The sequence below is a fragment of the Sinocyclocheilus grahami genome, unplaced genomic scaffold (assembly GCF_001515645.1).
Source record: "Sinocyclocheilus grahami isolate Dianchi unplaced genomic scaffold, SAMN03320097.WGS_v1.1 scaffold259.1, whole genome shotgun sequence".
Taxonomy (NCBI): domain Eukaryota; kingdom Metazoa; phylum Chordata; class Actinopteri; order Cypriniformes; family Cyprinidae; genus Sinocyclocheilus; species Sinocyclocheilus grahami.
In genome coordinates, this window is record NW_015505438.1 from 2,580,571 (window position 1) to 2,601,209 (window position 20,639).

General features: G+C 36.6%; 1 protein-coding gene and 1 pseudogene across 1 annotated transcript; both read left to right on the forward strand.

The window, feature by feature from the left end:
- Positions 1-8,549: 8,549 nt before the first annotated feature.
- LOC107599060 (spermine oxidase-like) lies at positions 8,550-12,212 on the forward strand (annotated as a pseudogene).
- A 1,405-nt stretch (positions 12,213-13,617) lies between these two features.
- On the forward strand, positions 13,618-20,020 carry slc5a9 (solute carrier family 5 member 9). Its single transcript, XM_016290530.1, has 10 exons — positions 13,618-13,624; positions 13,724-13,825; positions 13,924-14,004; positions 14,096-14,301; positions 14,397-14,532; positions 14,743-14,850; positions 15,448-15,598; positions 15,941-16,109; positions 17,660-17,875; positions 19,554-20,020. Exons 1-10 carry the CDS (start codon positions 13,618-13,620, stop codon positions 19,872-19,874), a joined length of 1,497 nt encoding a protein of 498 aa, XP_016146016.1. The 3' UTR covers positions 19,875-20,020.
- Positions 20,021-20,639: the final 619 nt, after the last annotated feature.

The following is a 20,639-nucleotide window of genomic DNA, read 5'->3' on the forward strand; positions in this document are numbered from 1 at the left end:
TGCCTGGCTCCTTTGCACTCCAATGACTTTGACTTTTAATTTTTAATTTGCTTCTATTAAATTACTTCTATTTTCTTCTTTTTGTTTGCTATTTTTAAACTGAACTTTCTTAAATATTGATTGCTTTGTTTTTAATGGCTCTGTTTTTAGACTAAAAATAGAAGTTTGGGGGAAACAAAGGATTTTTATCTGGTGTTTATATATTTATAGATATACTTATATAATCTGCTATATGCACACAAAAGGGACACACTATTTTTGCATAGACTTGCAACTTTTAATCAGCTGGTCCCATTTTACTTTAATTCACACATGTGTCTTAGCAGAATAACCATCACTGGCTACGTTTACATGCAACCAAATAATCCATTTGTAATCAGATTGACGGCTCAATCGGACTGAAAAACCTTCATGTAAACACCTTAATCGATCCGATTGAGCTCGATCGGATTGAAGGGTGTGATTTATTCATTTTCTAATACAATTGAGAGTGCATGTAAACACTCGATCGGATTGAACCCCGAAACTGAAAGGACTGCGCATGTGCAATGACGCACAAATAGCGTAATGATGGGAGAGTGGTTATTATGTGCAAACAGTGAGAAACTCTATATTTGTTCAGTGTGCGTGCGCATGTAAAAAAAATTTGATTGAACATAAATGCCACACGGTTTGATATTTCTCTAATGCAATGACATTCATACATTTTTAGCAGTGCTTTTTCAAAAAAAAAAATTCTAAGTTTTGGTTCATAATACACGCAAATTCTTTAATTTGTAACATCTTCCAAAATCTAAATCTTACACTTGCAGCTGGTAGGCATGTAGAATGCCAACAAACATGTCACAGAGAAGAGCTAAAAAGTGCTGTGTATAAAGTGAACTGAGCTATTTTTAATCTTCATATCACTGATTAAGCATGTCATTCCATTACGAGATGACAAGATGTGATTGGACGTCGGCATTGGACTGTCAGATTTCAAGACACGCAAGGAGAGTGAACCCAGATTCAATGACATCATTGTTCTGAGTTAAGCATTCCAGAACGACACGTGGGAGATCGTGCAAGTCAAGAGCACATGCAGCACTGATTTATGATAATGTTGCATGTGCACGTGTGTGTGTGGTGGCCAGCAGGATTTAGATACATATGAGTTACATATGTGACTTGAATATGTGGTGGGTGTACAGTATATACAGTATGGGTGTGTATATGTGAGATGATATATATGTGTCAGATCAAGACTAGAACACCCTCTAAGATGAAGAAGTAGGCATTTTTGGAATGTGCTGCCAAATTTTGATAATAAAACAACCAAGCATAGCTGACTGGTAAATTGTGTGTGTGTGAAGCTCATTGACCAAGAAACTCTTGCTGGTTAAGCTAAAGCCTGATATGGGGCTTCCAGCATCCCATGCTGGAAACCGTCATCCAAAACACTGCACATACTGGTCTTTTCCACAGGGTTGAGATATGCTACGACACTTTAGCAATCAGTCAAGATAGTGTGGCCATTTTGTCAGTTCACGTGAAGTGTGTGAGCAGATGTTTTGTACAAAATGGTTCTGTCCTGGTAGTCCTCTCTCTCGTGTTAACGTCAGTTGGGAGTTGTAGAGGAGGCAGGCACCACTTTCTCCCCATCCACCTCTTCTAATCTCTGATTTTACCATGAGGCAAACAACTCACCTAAAATACATCTAAAGAATTCGAATGCAATAAAAATCACATATTTTAAACATCAGGCAGTCATGATCAAATTATGCTTGTACTTAAATTACTGCGGGATGAACTTACACAGGGTTTAAGATTCATAAACAGTATGCAAATTAAATAATGTGACAATATGTTATGTTAGCAACTATTCCAATATTTTCAATGTATCCATGAAATGTCTCTTATCTCTTCTTAGTTTTGATGAACTACTGATTCTTTCCTCAGTACTGCCCCTGTGTTCCCCAACATGCTCTGTTTCAAAGTTCTGCCTGAGGAGGAGGATGGTCTACCCTGATTCACAGCATACTGGCCGTGCCTGAAGTCCTGAGCTCACGCCACAGTTAGGCTAATAACATTCCCTGGCAATGCTTGACTCATCCTCACAGACGATCTGCCAGATAGTTTTGCCATTACAGCTATTTGGGATATAGTAAACAGTGACTAGAAGCCTCCTTCTTCAAGGTGTTGTGAGAAATTTAGTTCATAGCAGTCTATAAGTGTAATGCTATTTATAATGCTTTTGATTTTAAACATTTAAAATTGTGGTGTAGTGTAAAGTGTCCTTGATAGTAACTCGGTTCAGCTTCATGAAATGTAAAGTGGTTAGCTTCTATGCACACCACTTTTCTGTCAGTTACTTTAAGATACCTGTTTGTGAAGATTTATGTGTATTTATTATATATTGCAGACTCAGAGATTAGAAACATAGAGTGTAACTTGAGAAATGTGCACTAGGTCAGAGGTCAAGTGGAACTTTTTTAACTCCAGAGTTCATTCAAAGTTCTGTCTCCTCAGACAGGCTTTCTGAGGACAGTTGTGAACAACTCATAAAAACAGCAAACACGTTGTGCCCTCAGATCATTAAAACCGCTGTGGTATTGATTTGTTTCCTCAAAGTTAAACAGCACAGAACCATCAATATCTTAAATTTAATTTAAAGCATGAAAAATGCATAAGAAGTCCAGTCACTGCTTCAAGATCACTCAGTTTTAATAGTTTTAATGTATTTTAATGTCCTATCGATCAACCCTTTTAATCAAAAATTATAAAGCTAATCATGTGTGCTCTTTAATGTAGTTTAGCATGAATGCACACATTAGAGAGAACACACAGAGCATAAGTAAAAAGTAAACTCCTTTTCATTGGACATGCACAAACAATCAGTACGACCTCTATTTAGTTGCACCCACCTGGCTGCCCTGTGGTCAAGAGTTCAGCATCCCACAAGCCACTGCATGTTTAGAGCATGCTGGGTTCTAGCCTCTTTTAAAGGGGTCATATGATGCGATTAAAATTTTTCCTTTCTCTTTGGAGTGTTATAAGCTCTTGGTGCATAAAGAAGATCTGTAAAGTTGCAAAGACTAAAGTCTCAAATCCAAAGAGATATTCTTTATAAAAGTTAAGAGTCAGCCACACCTACCTAAAACGGTTCGTTCTAACACGCCCCCACATACCTACGTCACTATCTGGGAAGATTTGCATAATGCCGCCCAAATGTTCACGCAAAAAAAGAAGGCGTAACTTTTATTCTCGCTGTAGTATTGTTGTTGCTGCCGCCATGTTGTGAAGGCGCTGTGTGTTTCGTTGTGAAAGCGAAACTACTTTGTTTGGCCTTCCAAAAGAGGACGATATTGCTTTGGTATTTCCGTCACACGCTTGAGGTATTCAGCCAATCACAACGCACTGGATAGCTGGCCAATCACAGCACACCTTGCTTTTCAGACCAATGAGCTTTGTAAAAATCTACGCGTTTCAGAAAGGCAGGGCATAGAGGAGAAACAATGTGTTTTTTTAACCTTAAACCACATAAACATTTCATTACACCAAATACACAAAATAATGTTCTTCTTAGCAACATCATATGACCCCTTTAAAGCATGGAAAACACCATTGCTAGACTGTCTGCAAAAACTAAGATGCCAGATGCACTGCATGCCTTAAGTGGCGTTTATCAAGATGTGAGCAACCACATAAGAAAGCTCTCAGCATGCCTCAGTAGTGTGTGGTGGGGTTGGGAGCTGGGCAATATAAGGGCTCTTCAACTCTTTCTCTCTCTGTCCTCCACTTACCTCTAGGGCAAGAGTCATACTGAAGCCAAATAACTTGGACTTTTGGTTCCAAAAGAGTTGCACACACATATTTTAATCTCTTTAATGGAAGTTTGCTGAAGCAATGTGCCATAAATGCAGTTTGGGTCTAATGTCAAAACTTTGACAAAGGGCAAGCACTGATCCAACAAACTTTTAAGAGAATCTTTTAATTGACAGAAGAACCCCGAGGATGGATGATTTAGTTTCAAAGCACGCCATTACTGAACCTGTGAGGCATTTAGTCAGTGTCAGGAGACTCAAGGTTAGGAGTGTTTTTTTCCCTAACTCAAGAACACTGTGGTATCAATTCTGCATATAGCCTATTAGGTATCAGGTTATTTATTATTTACTAGAAACTATATCAATAGTTCCAGTACTTCATTAAAGTAGCTATAACTAGTCATTGCACATGACAATTAGCCTACTTGTTTTATTGGGATAGTGACTATACCACAGTTGTGGCTAAATGAATAACTATTAGTCACTAATGGAAAAAGTCAGAGTAACATAAATATATAAGCATATTTTAATAGATAATAGATGAAAGAAAACGTTAAAATGGCTTGCCATAAATTTGCATTTAAAAACAAAGTTTTTCATAATGACTAAACGGCTTTACAAATTGTTATAGCCTACACATCAAATCTGTCGGCCACGTGTATTATGTTAAGCATTAAAAAAGTCAGCCAAGCACCAAATATTTAAATTCAAAACTCACCTTGAAGGTCGCGCAAGCGTTTTTACTTCAGTAGCCTAACTGATGTTCTTCAGTCCAAATGAACCAACTCCCCTCAGAGAGCAGACGCTCAGAAGTCAAACAGTCATTCTGCATGAATTGTCCCTGCTGTTACTGCGTTTCCCTGCGAAGAAAGCTGAATGATGCTGACTGCTGACAAATCCCGCAAGGATGCGATTACTACGCGCCTGAACGCGCTTTCACTGGAATGCTCGCCGGGATGCTGCGTCGACGGGTCTACACTCCGCGCACGCGGCGTCATATTGTTGTGAACAGATATAACCTATTTCATGCGGTTGTTTGAGCCCCAACCCGTTCCCTTGTTTGAGGTTTCTAATACATTATGTAACATAAGTATATTAAAGATGACAGCTGTAAGCAATTATTCAGAAGAGACGTAGAAAAACAGATTTGTGTGTTCACTTTTAAAATGTGGACAGAAAAAACTGCGTGCGGAAAGCAATATAGAAACAAACGCAAACTTATGTTTATTATTTTCTCTGCTTTTCTTGCATGGCTAGCCCTGGTTTAACACTGTAAAATTGGGGTAGCTTGTATCTATTAAATGATTAAAAACTGTTTCTTAAATGGCTGATGTTTGTAGTAGCCTAGTCATTGTTAAAATGTCCTAAAATGAGCGAAATAGACAAAACTCATAGATGATAAGCTTAAGGACCATGCAGCAGCAATTAAAATATTAGACTGCTGTATGGCTCTCCACCAAAACTAATTCAGCTCTGAATATTGTTCTGCAGAAGATGTGACCTTTGGATGTCATTCCTCCTCCTTTATCATAAAGCTCCTTGCCAGAAATATATGATTCACAGAGATCCATCAATATTTAAAGTCACAGCTGAAGTGTTGGACTGGTGACTGATTCAGATTACATTTCGAAGATGAATAGTATGCCTTAGAGTTGCATGATGTGAAAGCTAATAGTAAATCATGAAAAGATGATCCTGCAATCCTCAGTGAACCCATCTTATCATCTGCTTATTATATTCTATATTCTAGAGACTGCAAATTCTTTGGTGGCTGAAATTTATAAGCCGTTTAGTTTAACCATTCTGTTAATAAAATATGGTTAAGCATGTATATTTAATGCAGTCCTTTGATAATTTGATAAAGTTTCTAAAAAAACAATTATGGGATGAGTTGCTCTGTTGTCAGTCTAATGGCCTTCCCCTGTGTGAGAAGATGAGAGCTTTGGTGTCTCACATTTGCTTTTGATTCCCCTGCCTTGGTAGACAGGAGCACTGAGGCATAATGATTACACGGGTGAACATAATCATGCCTTTCTCTCAACCATGCTGTCATTATAGTCTTACAAATACAGCCATGGCAGTTGGGTGATTCTCAGACAAGCGGATGACATGACTGGCATACCCATCTCTTGTATCAGAAGGCAGGGCGGGCACGACCGGGAGGACCATGTGCCCATTGTGCCAGGAGAAACTGATGGAGAGCTCACCAGCAGGCACACAATGAGCTCTGTGAGGCGCAAAACAAATGTAGTATTGTTTGGGCTACTTTTTGCTGTCTACTGTGTTGGGAGAAAGTTGCACCCACACAGAGCTCTGGAGCTTCTGTCATCTTTGGTCCATATCACCAACTTGAAGGCCTACTCCATCCTTTTGTGCAAGCAAAAAGTATTAATGCATATCAAAAGGAAATTTGTTTTATCACCCAATTCATAGCCAACATTTAACAGTTTATTTGTCACACACATTGATAGTAAAATGATCATCTGTGAAAAGAGAAATGTAGATAAAAGAAGGGATGGTACTATAAAAAAATGAAAAAGCAGAAAAATATAAGCTGCAATGGCTAAACAGTGGACATTTTTGGACACTTAAGACACTTTAAAAATGTGAGATTTTCATTGCATTATACTAAAAAGAAATGGCATCTCCAAACAAATGATAGCCTAATACACAGATTCAGAAATAACTTTATTTTAAAGTTATTTTACACAGATTCAGAAATAACTTTATTTTAAAGTTATTTTAACCAACTTTTAACTGTTATCAACTATTATAATAATTAGTTATTATAATAATAACTATTATTATATTATTATTAATAATAATAAATGAATTATATTTTTGATTGAAATGCCCAAATACCTTTAGGTACCACTAGTATAAATAAGAACAAAAACAGATTTAGAAAGAAAATGAAAATATCAGTAAACAGTTATATAATGCAGATATTTTAGCGAACAGTATTGTGTCTGGGGGCTTTGGGTTTTTGGGGTGGGCCTTTCTGTCGACAAACAGAGGATCCAGGTTGTTGTTGTCCCTGGACTCACCTGCCCTGACAAGTTACTTGATTAAAAAGTGAAAAACGGCACCATGGGAAAAAGTACTAATACTTTCTCAAACCAAACATTTTCCAAATCCCACAATATCCTTTAGTCATCATCTAATAATCTTGAGAAATATGATCACATTGATGTTTCCAAAACACTCACATGACCAATGACAGATTTATGATAATATCTTACAGATAAAACACTTAAACAGTGTGTTGCGTGTGTAAAGCATGAAAAGTATCTTTTCAGGGGCACATTTCTGTCACAATGTCCGTACATGCAGTCACTGGCTGTCCAAACAAAGATAAACAAAGAGAGTGATGTCACTCCCTCTGAGTGCAGCAGAAGATGCCTGTTGTTTGTTGGTGTAGTCTTTTCACTGCGATTTGTGTTAAGGCCACAGATTTTACCCCTCACCTGCTTCCCACTGAATCAGATCTGTTTGACCCTGCTGTGAGACAGAGCACAGATTATTGAAAACTAAGCCTGCATTCAATGATGCCAAAAGATGATAAATTACACCGATGATGAATTAATGTCACAATAAGGTCATTGATTCATCCGAGCCTGGCTGAACAAAAGGTCGGCTCGAATTGTGACAAAAGTGAATGGCTTGGTTCTCCACTGGCCAGACTCTGGGTGTTGAAATGTGTCAGCTTTGCAAAGCAGCTGAAAGTGCAGATAGATGAATATAGAAGACAGTGATTAAAAATGAATGTTTCACTTGGCTTATTATAATTTTGCATTGAGTGATTCTGTGCTGCAATACATCTGATATTAAAAAATGGTTGAACTTGAGAAAGCCTAAGGGCAAGACATTTTGTCATTAAAGAAAAGGAAGTGCACCTGTTCTTGTTCTAAGAAAACGTTCTTGGCTCATATTGGTAGGATGCTATTATTTTGCCTTGGGTCATGTTCACCCTAATTAGTACAAAACTGTGCAAATCCAACATGTTAGGATAACGCTAAATCACCTGAATACAAATAAAATAAAATAATCAAATAAATAGAATTGTATCCTATTATGAAAAATATTACATACTTTTGTTTTACATATAATTTTCCAGACACTATTGTCTAAAGTGCGCATAATGAAGACACTTTCCCTGGAGTAATCTGGTGATCCATGTCTTGCTCAAAGGAACAGTGTAAGATCCAGCGGGTCGCCGTGAACAGAGCTGTTTTTGAGAAGAGGGTGTTGTTTTACACTACACTTGAGATATTTTAAACAAAGTATGTTATACACTTTTCATTAAGACCCTAAAGAATCATATCAACTTGTGGAAAATGGGCATCCGATGACCCCTTTAATTCAAACGTACACTCTTAAAAATAAAGGTGCTTCAAAAGGTTCTTCACAGCGATGCCATAGAAGAACCATTTTTGGTTCCACAAAGAACCATTCAGTCAAAGGTTCTTTAAAGGACCATCTCTTTCTTTTCTTTTTATAATCTGAAGAACCTACTTTCGCCACAAAGAACCTTTTGTCAAACAGAAAGGTTCTTCAGATGGTAAAGGTTCTTTATGGAACCATTTAGACCAAAAGGTTCTTCTATGGCATCGTGAAGCACCTTTATTTTTAAGAGTGTAGTCCATTATAAATGTGCACAATTAGACTTAATTTCTTAGGATTTTCTGCCCCCTAATGGACAAATATGCATACAACGACCTGAGAAACAGAAAAACAGCGGTCAAACAGGAACTAGAACTACATGCTAAAAGGTGGATAGTCAGCATTTAGCGCCGTTACAAAGTAGGTAGACTTTTAGTTATAAAATATTAGGTAAAACTGTAAATTAATGCAACAAGAGCAATAAAAGCCTTTCATATTAATGTCAGCAACTGTACTGTCTAAATATGTGTAAGATATAGATATTACTGTAATGCATTTTGTTTTCACTAGAAAAGTTGCAGTTATCATAATCACTTTTTCAATCCTTTATAGACATGGCAGACAGGAATCCATCTATTGTGGTGGTTGGTGCTGGAGTGGCAGGACTCGCTGCAGCCAAGAAACTGGAAGAATATGGATTTAATAATGTCACGGTGCTGGAAGCGTCCGAGAAGTTTGGAGGAAGAGTAGCTACTGCAACTCTAGGTGAACAGCCTGCATTATAATACCTCCGATAGCTTACACGAATTGAATTATAGTAAAAGTTAATATATAGAAAATGTTTTTCAAGATTACAAATTCTACAATTGTATAATAACTAATTAAATGAATCGCTATTAATAATAAAGTATTATTAAATGAAATGATTACTATAATTTTAAAGCTTTGTTCATTTTGATAAATATATTTATTATTCATAATGTTTATTATATGATCATTGTTTTAACAAACAAATAAATGCATGATTGTGTGTTAGAGGAGGCTGAAATCTATGAACCCATGACTTAGTTTCACTTCCATTAAATAGTGCACAATATTTTTTTTGCTATGTCAACAGATTGTATAACGTGATTTTAAATCTGATTTATGAAGAGACAATGTCAATGAACTGACCTTTAATGGCATTTATTTTTATTTTTAAGTTTATTAACACATTTTATGCCAAAAACTCATGAAATTGAATAAATTCAATCAAATATCAATACAGTGCCTAAAACCCATCACTGGATAGGCCTAGAATAAAATGGGAAATCCGGGGCTTTGAAATAAAATATATATGTTTTTGTGCATATTTTAAATACCTAGGGCATTTCTGTCAAATTCTGTAACATTTTCTCACAAACCCTGGTTAATTTCTGACACTGTAATGCACTATTCTATGCTGTATTAATATTTAACAGTACATATGTCACTGTCTTTCTCTTTTTGTGTCAAAGGTAATGTATGTGTTGATACCGGAGTGCAGTACATCCATGGGGCGTCAGAAAAAAAACCCTGTCTACTGTCTACTAAAAAAGTCTGGCCATCTCAACCAGATCCCTGAGATGGGCAAAGAAACATTTTACAGTAACAAGGGACACAAATTAGATGCAAACTTCGCCAGATGTGCATATGAAGCTGGAGAGGAAATCATTCGATACCGTGGTTCCAACACGGGAAGGAGTTTAGGTGAACACTATGCAGAAAAAAACCCAGAGTGTGATTGACAGCTTGCAAGACGATGACCAGAAACCAAGAATGCAGAGTGTTTTTGCTTTGGTCGCAAAAGACATGCTGATTGATGTTGGAGCTTCAGACCTCCACAGGATCTCTCTTGACTCCTGGCAGTATTATATCAACATGGGTGACAGTCTCAATGTTGCAGGGTATGATGGGTTGAGAAGATGATCTACATTCATTTGCAATTATTGCTCACTAAATGATTCATTTGTGTGTATGGATGTCAGTTCAATGTTTCAGCTTGTGGATATGCTGTTGGAGGACTTTCCTTAAGATCGTTTGCTGCTGAAAAGAGAAGTTAGTAAGATCAAATGGGATGGATCCTTTTCTGTTGCCCCTCCTCATAATGAACCTCTGCCTACTCACACTGAATCTGCTTCTCAAGAAAAAGCCCGCCAGTACCCAGTTTGCGTTATCTGTGAGAATGGAGAAGAGATTCTAGCTGATCATGTAATTGTGACCATTTCATTAGGTATGTGTTGATAAGGACTGAGTATTATGTGGATGATGCTGTCTGAAGTGAGCGCATTTATATATGTAAGAGATACATTTTGTCTTTGCAAATTGAGAGCTTTGTCTGAATGTGTGTATGTTTTGAAGGGTGTCTAAAAGCACAAGCATCCAGCCTATTCATCCCCAGTCTCCCAACCTAAAAAATGGAGGTCATCGACAAGCTGTGCTTTGGCAATATTGCCAAGATCTTTCTGGAGTACGAAGAGGCATTCTGGGAAAATGATGTTGGTTCTATCAGCCTCATTTATGAGGATGACACCCCTGCCTCAGTATCCACCAATAAAATGCAGTGGCTCAAGTACGTGCAGTCCTTTTCTGTCCCGAGACCCAAAGAAAGGTTAATGTTGTATCAAATGACAGTGAAATTTTCAGTCATTTTAAATATGTTAAATTTATTATTTTACATTTGCATGTATAGATGCTGTATGAGAAATCTGGATATATACAATTACTCTTAAACACCACTGACTATAATTAATAGGAAAATGTAGGAAAATCAGCCAAAACCCATGCTTCAAAGATTCTAAATAATAATGATAATAATAATTAGTAGTAGTAGTAGTAGTAGTACTAACATTATTATTATGATTGTTTATGGTGCAAAAAGCTGTAGTAACATTATTCTCTCTTTTCTAGGTTTGGCCATATCTTAATTGGTTGGTGTCCAGCAGACATAGCTGACCTGGTTGAAACCATGACAGATGGTGAGCTCTCAACTGCGATCACTGATCATCTCAAAATGTTCTTTGGTAAAGAATCCTCTTTTATTAATTATGAGTGTTTGCTAATGTGCCAGTTAAGCACATTAAGGTTTTTACAAGTTGTAAAAAATGTGTTGGTGAAAAGTTGTTTTTTACAAGTATCATGTATTTTTGATATTTTCTATACTCCCAAGGACGTTCAAACATTCCTCAGCCGAAATCTATACTCTGCACTAAGTGGCGCAGCAACAAGTTCATAAAAGGAAGCTACGCTTTCCTTCCTGTTGGTGTTGATGGCCAAGTTATGGACACATTGGCCCAACCACTAGTGGGCAGCCGGCATCCTGACCAAGTATGTGATTTTTCTGTTTCTTTTTGTGTATACCATTATTTTGAATTTAACATAATAATGGAATATTCGTTTTGGTTTATGGGCTATCAAGCAGAAGGTGTTGATAAAGAATATTATGTTTAAAAGACGGTTGGGGTAAGGCCCTCCTTTTATTTGCTTTTCTTTGTCATTGAAATATTAAAGTGATTTTTTTACTCCATATGTTTCAGGATCTTCAGATCCTGTTTGCAGGTGAGGCAACGATGAAGACTCTTTATGGCACAGTGCAAGGAGCTCTACTCTCGGGACACAGGGAGGCAGACAGACTGGCAGCACATTATAAGAAGACAGTGGCTCCCACTTCCACTACCTCATTGGACAAACAAGTTTAGAGAGTTAAAATCTGTTCATAATCTAAAATTTATTCTGTGGCTGATGGTGTCCAATAACAGGGCAGAGAAAAAAGGTTTTCGACTGAGGATGTGATCACAACAAGCCTTCCCCCATGAGGCTGCTCTATGTAAAATAAAATAATTTAAACTTTTATTTGCAGACAAAACTGTTTTAATTAAGAAAAAAGACTGATTTTAAATTTTTACTGTTGTGAATTGTACCTTTTTATATCGTATATTGTGTATTTTGTATATTTTTATGACGAGCTGAACATATGATCAGAATTTCACACTGTATTTTTAAATAAAATATTGCATGCTAAATCGTCGTTTGATTATTAAAATGGTAAGCAGCTGGTTTGCATAAATATATTTTATTTAGAGAAAAAAACAACAGCCGCTTTTTCTTCACAAAACAAAAATCAAACAGAACAGACAGCGGAACTATTGGAAGTTGCAGCACAAGTTTCCAGGGGGAGCATTTTATGCTGCTACACCTCCATGCCGTTTGTTGATGTGACCTTCAGCATTCTGAAGTGTTCCGCTATTATCTTCTTACACTTATGAATATATTTACTACGTAGCCGTTTCCAGTGTTGCAGATTTTATGGTCATGGCTTTAAATACATTTGGCCGGCCTTGCAAGAGTATATTTAGGTAAGTAGTGAACAGATAGCACATTGAGTTCTCTCATCGCTGATATAGTGTGGTAGTCAATGTACTTTCTTTTTTTAAAGTTGTGTGTTAGTTTTAAACGAATCCAGAGTGACTCATTTTACCCCTTTAACATATTTTTTGTTCCCATTCAAAATTTATAAGACCTGCTCATGGAATGATTTTGGTTTCTTAACTATTTCCTTAATGAGGTGCTGAAGCTACAGTGATTGCATTATTTTTCGGTTATACTGCAGCTAGCATAAACATCATCAGTGGTAAAATATTGCATGCTAAATCGTCGTTTGATTATTAAAATGGTAAGCAGCTGGTTTGCATAAATATATTTTATTTAGAGAAAAAAACAACAGCCGCTTTTTCTTCACAAAACAAAAATCAAACAGAACAGACAGCGGAACTATTGGAAGTTGCAGCACAAGTTTCCAGGGGGAGCATTCTATGTTGCTACACCTCCATGCCGTTTGTTGATGTGACCTTCAGCATTCTGAAGTGTTCTGCTATTATCTTCTTACACTTATGAATATATTTACTACGTAGCCGTTTCCAGTGTTGCAGATTTTATGGTCATGGCTTTAAATACATTTGGCCGGCCTTGCAAGAGTATATTTAGGTAAGTTGTGAACCGATAGCACATTGAGTTCTCTCATCGCTGATATAGTGTGGTAGTCAATGTATTTTCGTTTTTAAAGTTGTGTGTTAGTTTTAAAGCCAGAGTGACTAATTTTACCCCTTTAACATATTAATTCATAAATTTATAAGACCTGCTCATGGAAGGATTTTGGTTTCTTAACTATTTCCTTAATGACAAATGATCTGACTTTGCACTAAATGATTGAGGTGCTGAAGCTACAGTGAGTGCATTATTTTTCGGTTATACTGCAGCTAGCATAAACATCATCAGTGATGCTCAGAAATGTTTACATTTGTAATGTCCTTTTATTGTTTTGAACAGGTGTCTTCCGGCTGTTGTCACCCACAGGTGCTTATATATATATATATATATATATGCTAAACCATAGCATACAACAATACAGTATGCTATGAAGTGTACTATAACAGTAAACAACAAATAGCAATTTAGCATAGTTGTAATAAAGTGTAATACATGTGTAATAAGTTAATCATAACGGTGTTCTGTCCAGACAGACATTTTTTCAGGGGCTTTATTCATCGAGGTGTCTCTGGGGTGGGACCTGTACGTCTCCACCGTTGTGCTGTTAGCTGTCACTGCACTCTACACTATAGCTGGTAATAAAACAACACATAAGTGACTTACATTTTAGATAACTTGTGCCTAAATGTGATTCTAGTTGAGGTGCTTTAATTGGTGGCTTGTTTTAATGCAGGTGGGCTGACAGCAGTAATCTACACTGATGCCTTACAGACCGTCATCATGGTAATAGGAGCATTTGTCCTCATGTTCATAGGTATAGATCTCTCGCTGATGAAATGTTATACTTTCATTAATTATTCCAAGGTAAGTACAGTGATTCATTTCAATTGAATCTCCCCTGTCAGCATTCGACAAAGTTGGCTGGTATGAGGGTTTGCTGGTTCAGTATGAGAGAGCTGTACCTGCTATCACGGTTCCCAACACCACTTGTCATCTTCCTCGGTCTGATGCCTTTCATATCTTCAGAGATCCAGTGACAGGAGACCTTCCTTGGCCAGGCCTGATTTTTGGACTCACTGTTCTGGCCACATGGGTGTGGTGCACAGACCAGGTGAATTTAAAATACTGTAGATTTTAGCATGATTTAATATTCGGCAGAAGAAAATAGTTTTACAGCAAGCAATTGCATCTGTTTCATGTCTAAAGGTGATAGTGCAAAGGTCTCTCTCTGCCAAAAACCTGTCTCATGCCAAAGGTGGTTCGGTACTCGGTGGCTACCTCAAGGTCTTCCCTATGTTCTTCATAGTTATGCCAGGAATGATCAGCAGAGCTCTCTACCCAAGTACTACTCAGTCATTCTTTGCATTTCCCTTAATCTATGGTCTGGATTTAAGAAAGATGTTACCTGAACATTGATTAAACCAATGAAAAGGTTTAAGTACAGTGATTCATTTCAATTGAATCTCCCCTGTCAGCATTCGACAAAGCATTTGCATAAATTAAAAATCTCTCTTTTTATGGTAAGTAGTGTGATGTTTGTGCATTTCTCTAGATGAAGTAGGATGTGTGGATCCTGAGGAGTGTATGAAGATCTGTGGGGCCAGTGTGGGCTGCTCTAACATTGCCTACCCAAAGTTAGTTATGGAGCTCATGCCAGTGGGTATGACAACCTTATGTTTTTATCAGAATAATTGTGTGATTTTTCAATTAGTTGATATTTTCCGTCCACTAGGATCATTTTAATGACAAGAAAATGCTTTAAAAAATGTTTTAACAAACTAACAATTATTCTAAATAGCATTAATAGTATAAAAATTATATTATAATAAAATATTTAAATGATAATATATATCTATATAATGTAATATATAGATATACATAATAAAATATTTAAATTATAATATATGTCTGTGATAAATTATAATAGATATTATAATTTAAATATTTTGTTATATCTCTATAGTTAACTTTCCTTATTTTTAAGTGACATGTTCGTGTTACTTTTGCCAAAATTTAAATTTTAAGCTTGTTTTCTACACAGATCTTTTACCTTCAAATACAATTTTGATAAGTAGAGTGGCAGTTTGAAAATCATAAAGGGAAAACATATTTCAAAGTACTTTTTAAGTGCCTCATTGAAATTGAGAATTCTGTATATATATGGTTCACTGCTACAACAGAGATTACAGAGCAACAATGATATTCCTCTTGTTCTTATGCTAATACACGTTTTTCTTTCCCTGTAATTGTGTTGTAGGGTTGAGAGGTCTGATGATTGCTGTAATGATGGCAGCACTCATGTCCTCTCTCACCTCTATATTCAACAGTAGCAGCACTCTGTTCACCATGGACATATGGCAACGGATCCGACCACGGGCCTCTGAGAGAGAGCTCATGGTAGTGGGCAGGTAGTCTGTTAAATGCTTTGTGGAAAAACTTCAGAACACTTTCATTTTGAACATATTTTTCAGAAAATAAACAGAAGTATCTAAAAAAGTGAATGCTCTCATTATAAGCATACAAACCAATTCAACGAAAGTGGAAACAGTCCACCACCAATTCCACCAAGTGGTTTAACCACATCAGAGTGGTTTTGTTGACCTGTTTTGGGGCGCTAAAAGATACTTGATATGCAAACTGTCAAATTAAAATTAAAAACAGTTGTCCTTTTCCAAAATATACACTTTTTATTTCACGAAACAATCTGAGTCTCCTGGCTCTTAATTGCTGCTGTTTATTTACATCCACAGGCTGTTCATTTTATTGCTAGTGGCCCTGAGCATTGTATGGATTCCAATCATTCAAACAGCCAATAGTGGACAACTGTTTGACTACATTCAGGCCATTACTAGCTACCTGGCACCTCCCATCACCACAGTGTTCATTATGGCCATCTTCTGGGGGCGAGTAAATGAGCAGGTGAATTAATTAACCTTTTCTTGTGCCTGTGCAATAAAGTGAAAGTTAAATGGCCTATAACACTTGATGCAGTTGGTAAAACATTTAAGTTAAGTTTTCTTTTTATCTTGCACAGGGTGCTTTTTGGGGTCTGATGGTGGGACTAGTGGTGGGCACTGTGAGGATGGTAATGGAATTTGTGTACAGCACCCCATCATGTGGAGAAGAAGACCTGCGTCCTGCCCTGCTGAAAGATGTGCACTACCTAGGATCATTTTAATGACAAGAAAATGCTTTAAAAAATGTTTTAACAAACTAACAATTATTCTAAATAGCATTAATAGTATAAAAATTATATTATAATAAAATATTTAAATGATAATATATATCTATATAATGTAATATATAGATATACATAATAAAATATTTAAATTATAATATATGTCTGTGATAAATTATAATAGATATTATAATTTAAATATTTTGTTATATCTCTATAGTTAACTTTCCTTATTTTTAAGTGACATGTTCGTGTTACTTTTGCCAAAATTTAAATTTTAAGCTTGTTTTCTACACAGATCTTTTACCTTCAAATACAATTTTGATAAGTAGAGTGGCAGTTTGAAAATCATAAAGGGAAAACATATTTCAAAGTACTTTTTAAGTGCCTCATTGAAATTGAGAATTCTGTATATATATGGTTCACTGCTACAACAGAGATTACAGAGCAACAATGATATTCCTCTTGTTCTTATGCTAATACACGTTTTTCTTTCCCTGTAATTGTGTTGTAGGGTTGAGAGGTCTGATGATTGCTGTAATGATGGCAGCACTCATGTCCTCTCTCACCTCTATATTCAACAGTAGCAGCACTCTGTTCACCATGGACATATGGCAACGGATCCGACCACGGGCCTCTGAGAGAGAGCTCATGGTAGTGGGCAGGTAGTCTGTTAAATGCTTTGTGGAAAAACTTCAGAACACTTTCATTTTGAACATATTTTTCAGAAAATAAACAGAAGTATCTAAAAAAGTGAATGCTCTCATTATAAGCATACAAACCAATTCAACGAAAGTGGAAACAGTCCACCACCAATTCCACCAAGTGGTTTAACCACATCAGAGTGGTTTTGTTGACCTGTTTTGGGGCGCTAAAAGATACTTGATATGCAAACTGTCAAATTAAAATTAAAAACAGTTGTCCTTTTCCAAAATATACACTTTTTATTTCACGAAACAATCTGAGTCTCCTGGCTCTTAATTGCTGCTGTTTATTTACATCCACAGGCTGTTCATTTTATTGCTAGTGGCCCTGAGCATTGTATGGATTCCAATCATTCAAACAGCCAATAGTGGACAACTGTTTGACTACATTCAGGCCATTACTAGCTACCTGGCACCTCCCATCACCACAGTGTTCATTATGGCCATCTTCTGGGGGCGAGTAAATGAGCAGGTGAATTAATTAACCTTTTCTTGTGCCTGTGCAATAAAGTGAAAGTTAAATGGCCTATAACACTTGATGCAGTTGGTAAAACATTTAAGTTAAGTTTTCTTTTTATCTTGCACAGGGTGCTTTTTGGGGTCTGATGGTGGGACTAGTGGTGGGCACTGTGAGGATGGTAATGGAATTTGTGTACAGCACCCCATCATGTGGAGAAGAAGACCTGCGTCCTGCCCTGCTGAAAGATGTGCACTACCTGTATTTTGCTCTCATCCTGCTTGCACTGACAGCTCTGATCATCACTGCTGTCAGCCTCTGCACTGCCCCAATTGCAGAGCAACATGTAACTATGAATCGCAATTTAAATACATACACATTTAAAGAATTATGTCCATTTTTATACAAAACTTACAAAAAGGAGATAAATGCTGCATACCCAATTACCTGGGGACTTTCCATGTACTACACTTAATTTTGAAATGTAAAAAAAATTACATATCACATACTAATCAAACGATTTTTTTAGTTTAATTTGAATGATGATAATTTAAATTTATTTCATTTATGAACCATTTCTTCCCCTATAAATCTTCACAAAAATAAGCTTTAAAGGGTTAGTTCACCCAAAAATGAATTTTAAAAAAAATTAAAATTAAGTTTTACTCACTCCCGAGGCATCCTAGGTGTATATGACTTTCTTTTTTCAGACGAATCCAGTCGAATTTATATAAAAAATTGTCCTGGCTATTCCAAGCTTTATCATTGCAGTCAGCTGGTTTTGCAGTGCTTCAGTCCAAAATAAGTTAAATAAAAAGCGCCCATCCATAAAAAAAAGTGTCTCACACGGCTCCGGGGGGTGAACAAAGGACTCCTGTAGCGAATCGATGTGTTTTTGTAAGAAAAATATCCATATTCAAAATGTAATAATCACTTTAATCTAGCTTGCGCCAACAGTTGTACACGGAAGCAGCTCTGGGCGGATGACGTAAAATGTCGGCGTTGCGCATGTGCCGGTGAGTCTCATGAAAATCAACGTTTGTTTAAAGGAGCAAAGGAAGCAAAGTTTCCTTACTTTAGCAAAGGAAAACCAGTCTCCTCTTGGCTTATATCGAAATCCTCCGACATTCTTCTTTACAAATTCTCGTTTTGTACTTCTAATTCGTGACCATTGCTTTGTTTTGATCTCTCCTCTGCATTGCCATGTTCTGCACTTCTGAGCGGCGCATGCGCAACACCGACCTCATACATCATCCGCCCGGAGCTGCTTCCGTGTACAACAGTGAGCGCAAGCTAGATTAAATTGATTATTACGTTTTAAATATGGTTATTTTTCTTACAAAAACACATCGATTTGCTACAGGAGGACTTTTTTCGTCTGAAAGAAGAAAGTCATATACACCTAGGAAGCCTCGGGGGGTGAGTAAAACACAGCCTAATTTTCATTTTTGGGTGAACTAACCCTTTAACTTCCCACAGTACCAAAACAACATGTACACTGACTACCTTAATTTTGAAAATGTATTTATAAAGATAATACTTTTTTAAATTTGTATTAAAAAATTTTTTTTTTTGGCATTAAAAACAGCAAAGAAAGCATGCATAATGTATTATTTATTAATGTATTGGTTCTACTTTATTTCAATAGTCCACTTTAGACATTCTATCAACTAGTAACTTTGCTACTAACTCTTAATTAATTTGCTACTTTATGTAAACTAACTGAATGGTTAGTATAATAAACTGATATATACTGTACTTCCTAAGTTACTTATAGTCAGTAGAATGTCTGTTGGGGGCCATCAAAATAAAGATATAATCAGATATTAAGCAGATGGTCTAATACTAATACTCTAATGACTGGTAGTTAACATGTAGTTACAAAGTTATAGTTAGTTGAAGGTCTAAATTAGACTATCAAAATAAAGTATATTTATAAGCACAAAACAATATTTCCAATGCTATTGTAGGAGAAACACACTGAATATGAGCTGCTAATATAATGAGCTTATATTTCATTTAAGCTCATTCGTTTGACCTGGTGGACAAGACACAGTAAGGAGGAGCGTGTAGAGCTGGAAGACCCCTGGGCTAGAGGATCTGATCCCAGCACTACAGAGTCAGAGGGGTCAGATGAGGATACGCCTGCATGGTGGAAGCGTGCTGGAATGTGGCTGTGTGGTCTCTCCCATGCGGCTAAACAAGAGATGAGTGAGGAGGAACGGCAGGCTCTGGAAAGGAAACTCACCAGTATTGAAGAAGACCACACCTGGAAGATTGTCTGCAATGTTAATGCCCTCATTTTACTCACTGCCAGTGTTTTTCTCTGGGGGTATTTTGCGTGAATGTACTATAAAGTTCTGAATGGCACTTTTTTTTGTAAGAAACTCGCCAGTACTGATGAAAAACACATCTGGTTGTCTGCACTTACATGCTCTCATTTTATTTACTGTAAATGTCTTTTTTCCCCGCTTAATAAATAACAATTATGAATGGCACATCTTTGCTGTTATTTTGATGAGTTGATTTTTATTTGAAAAAGAGTCAGGTTTTGAATTAGGCTAACCTTTAATTTTTAAAGTTTATTATAAACGGTTCACTGTCACAGTGGTAATAATAAAATATATATACTGTAATAATGCATGCTGTGTCATAATGACCAAGCATAATAGGTAAGAGGCCTCGTAATCGTTCCCACCCAGGGGTGGGGCCTCACCAGGCTGTAAATGACTTACATAATTATATATTTTTAAGTTATTTTAATAGTAGGCTATATAACTTATCAAAAAGGCTAAAAACTTCAATATTTCTTATTTTAGTTTGTCCCTTCGTGGATTGTTTTCATTGTTGAACATGCAGAAGTGAACAGATACTTAAGGTACTATTAGGATTCTTTTGATTCGCTTCTTGTTTCTATAAATAAAAAAGCTTGAAAGCCAGTAGCTTTGTTATCATTCTTAAGAAGAGGCAGAGGAAATGTCTCTGTTTACATGGGGTCCTTTGAATATTGTGTTGGACAATAGGGGGCCTCAGAAAGATTGACCGTGACCTTTGAATCACTCGTCCGATCCACGTCGGGCTGATCCTCGCCAGGTTTTCCAGCGCAACTC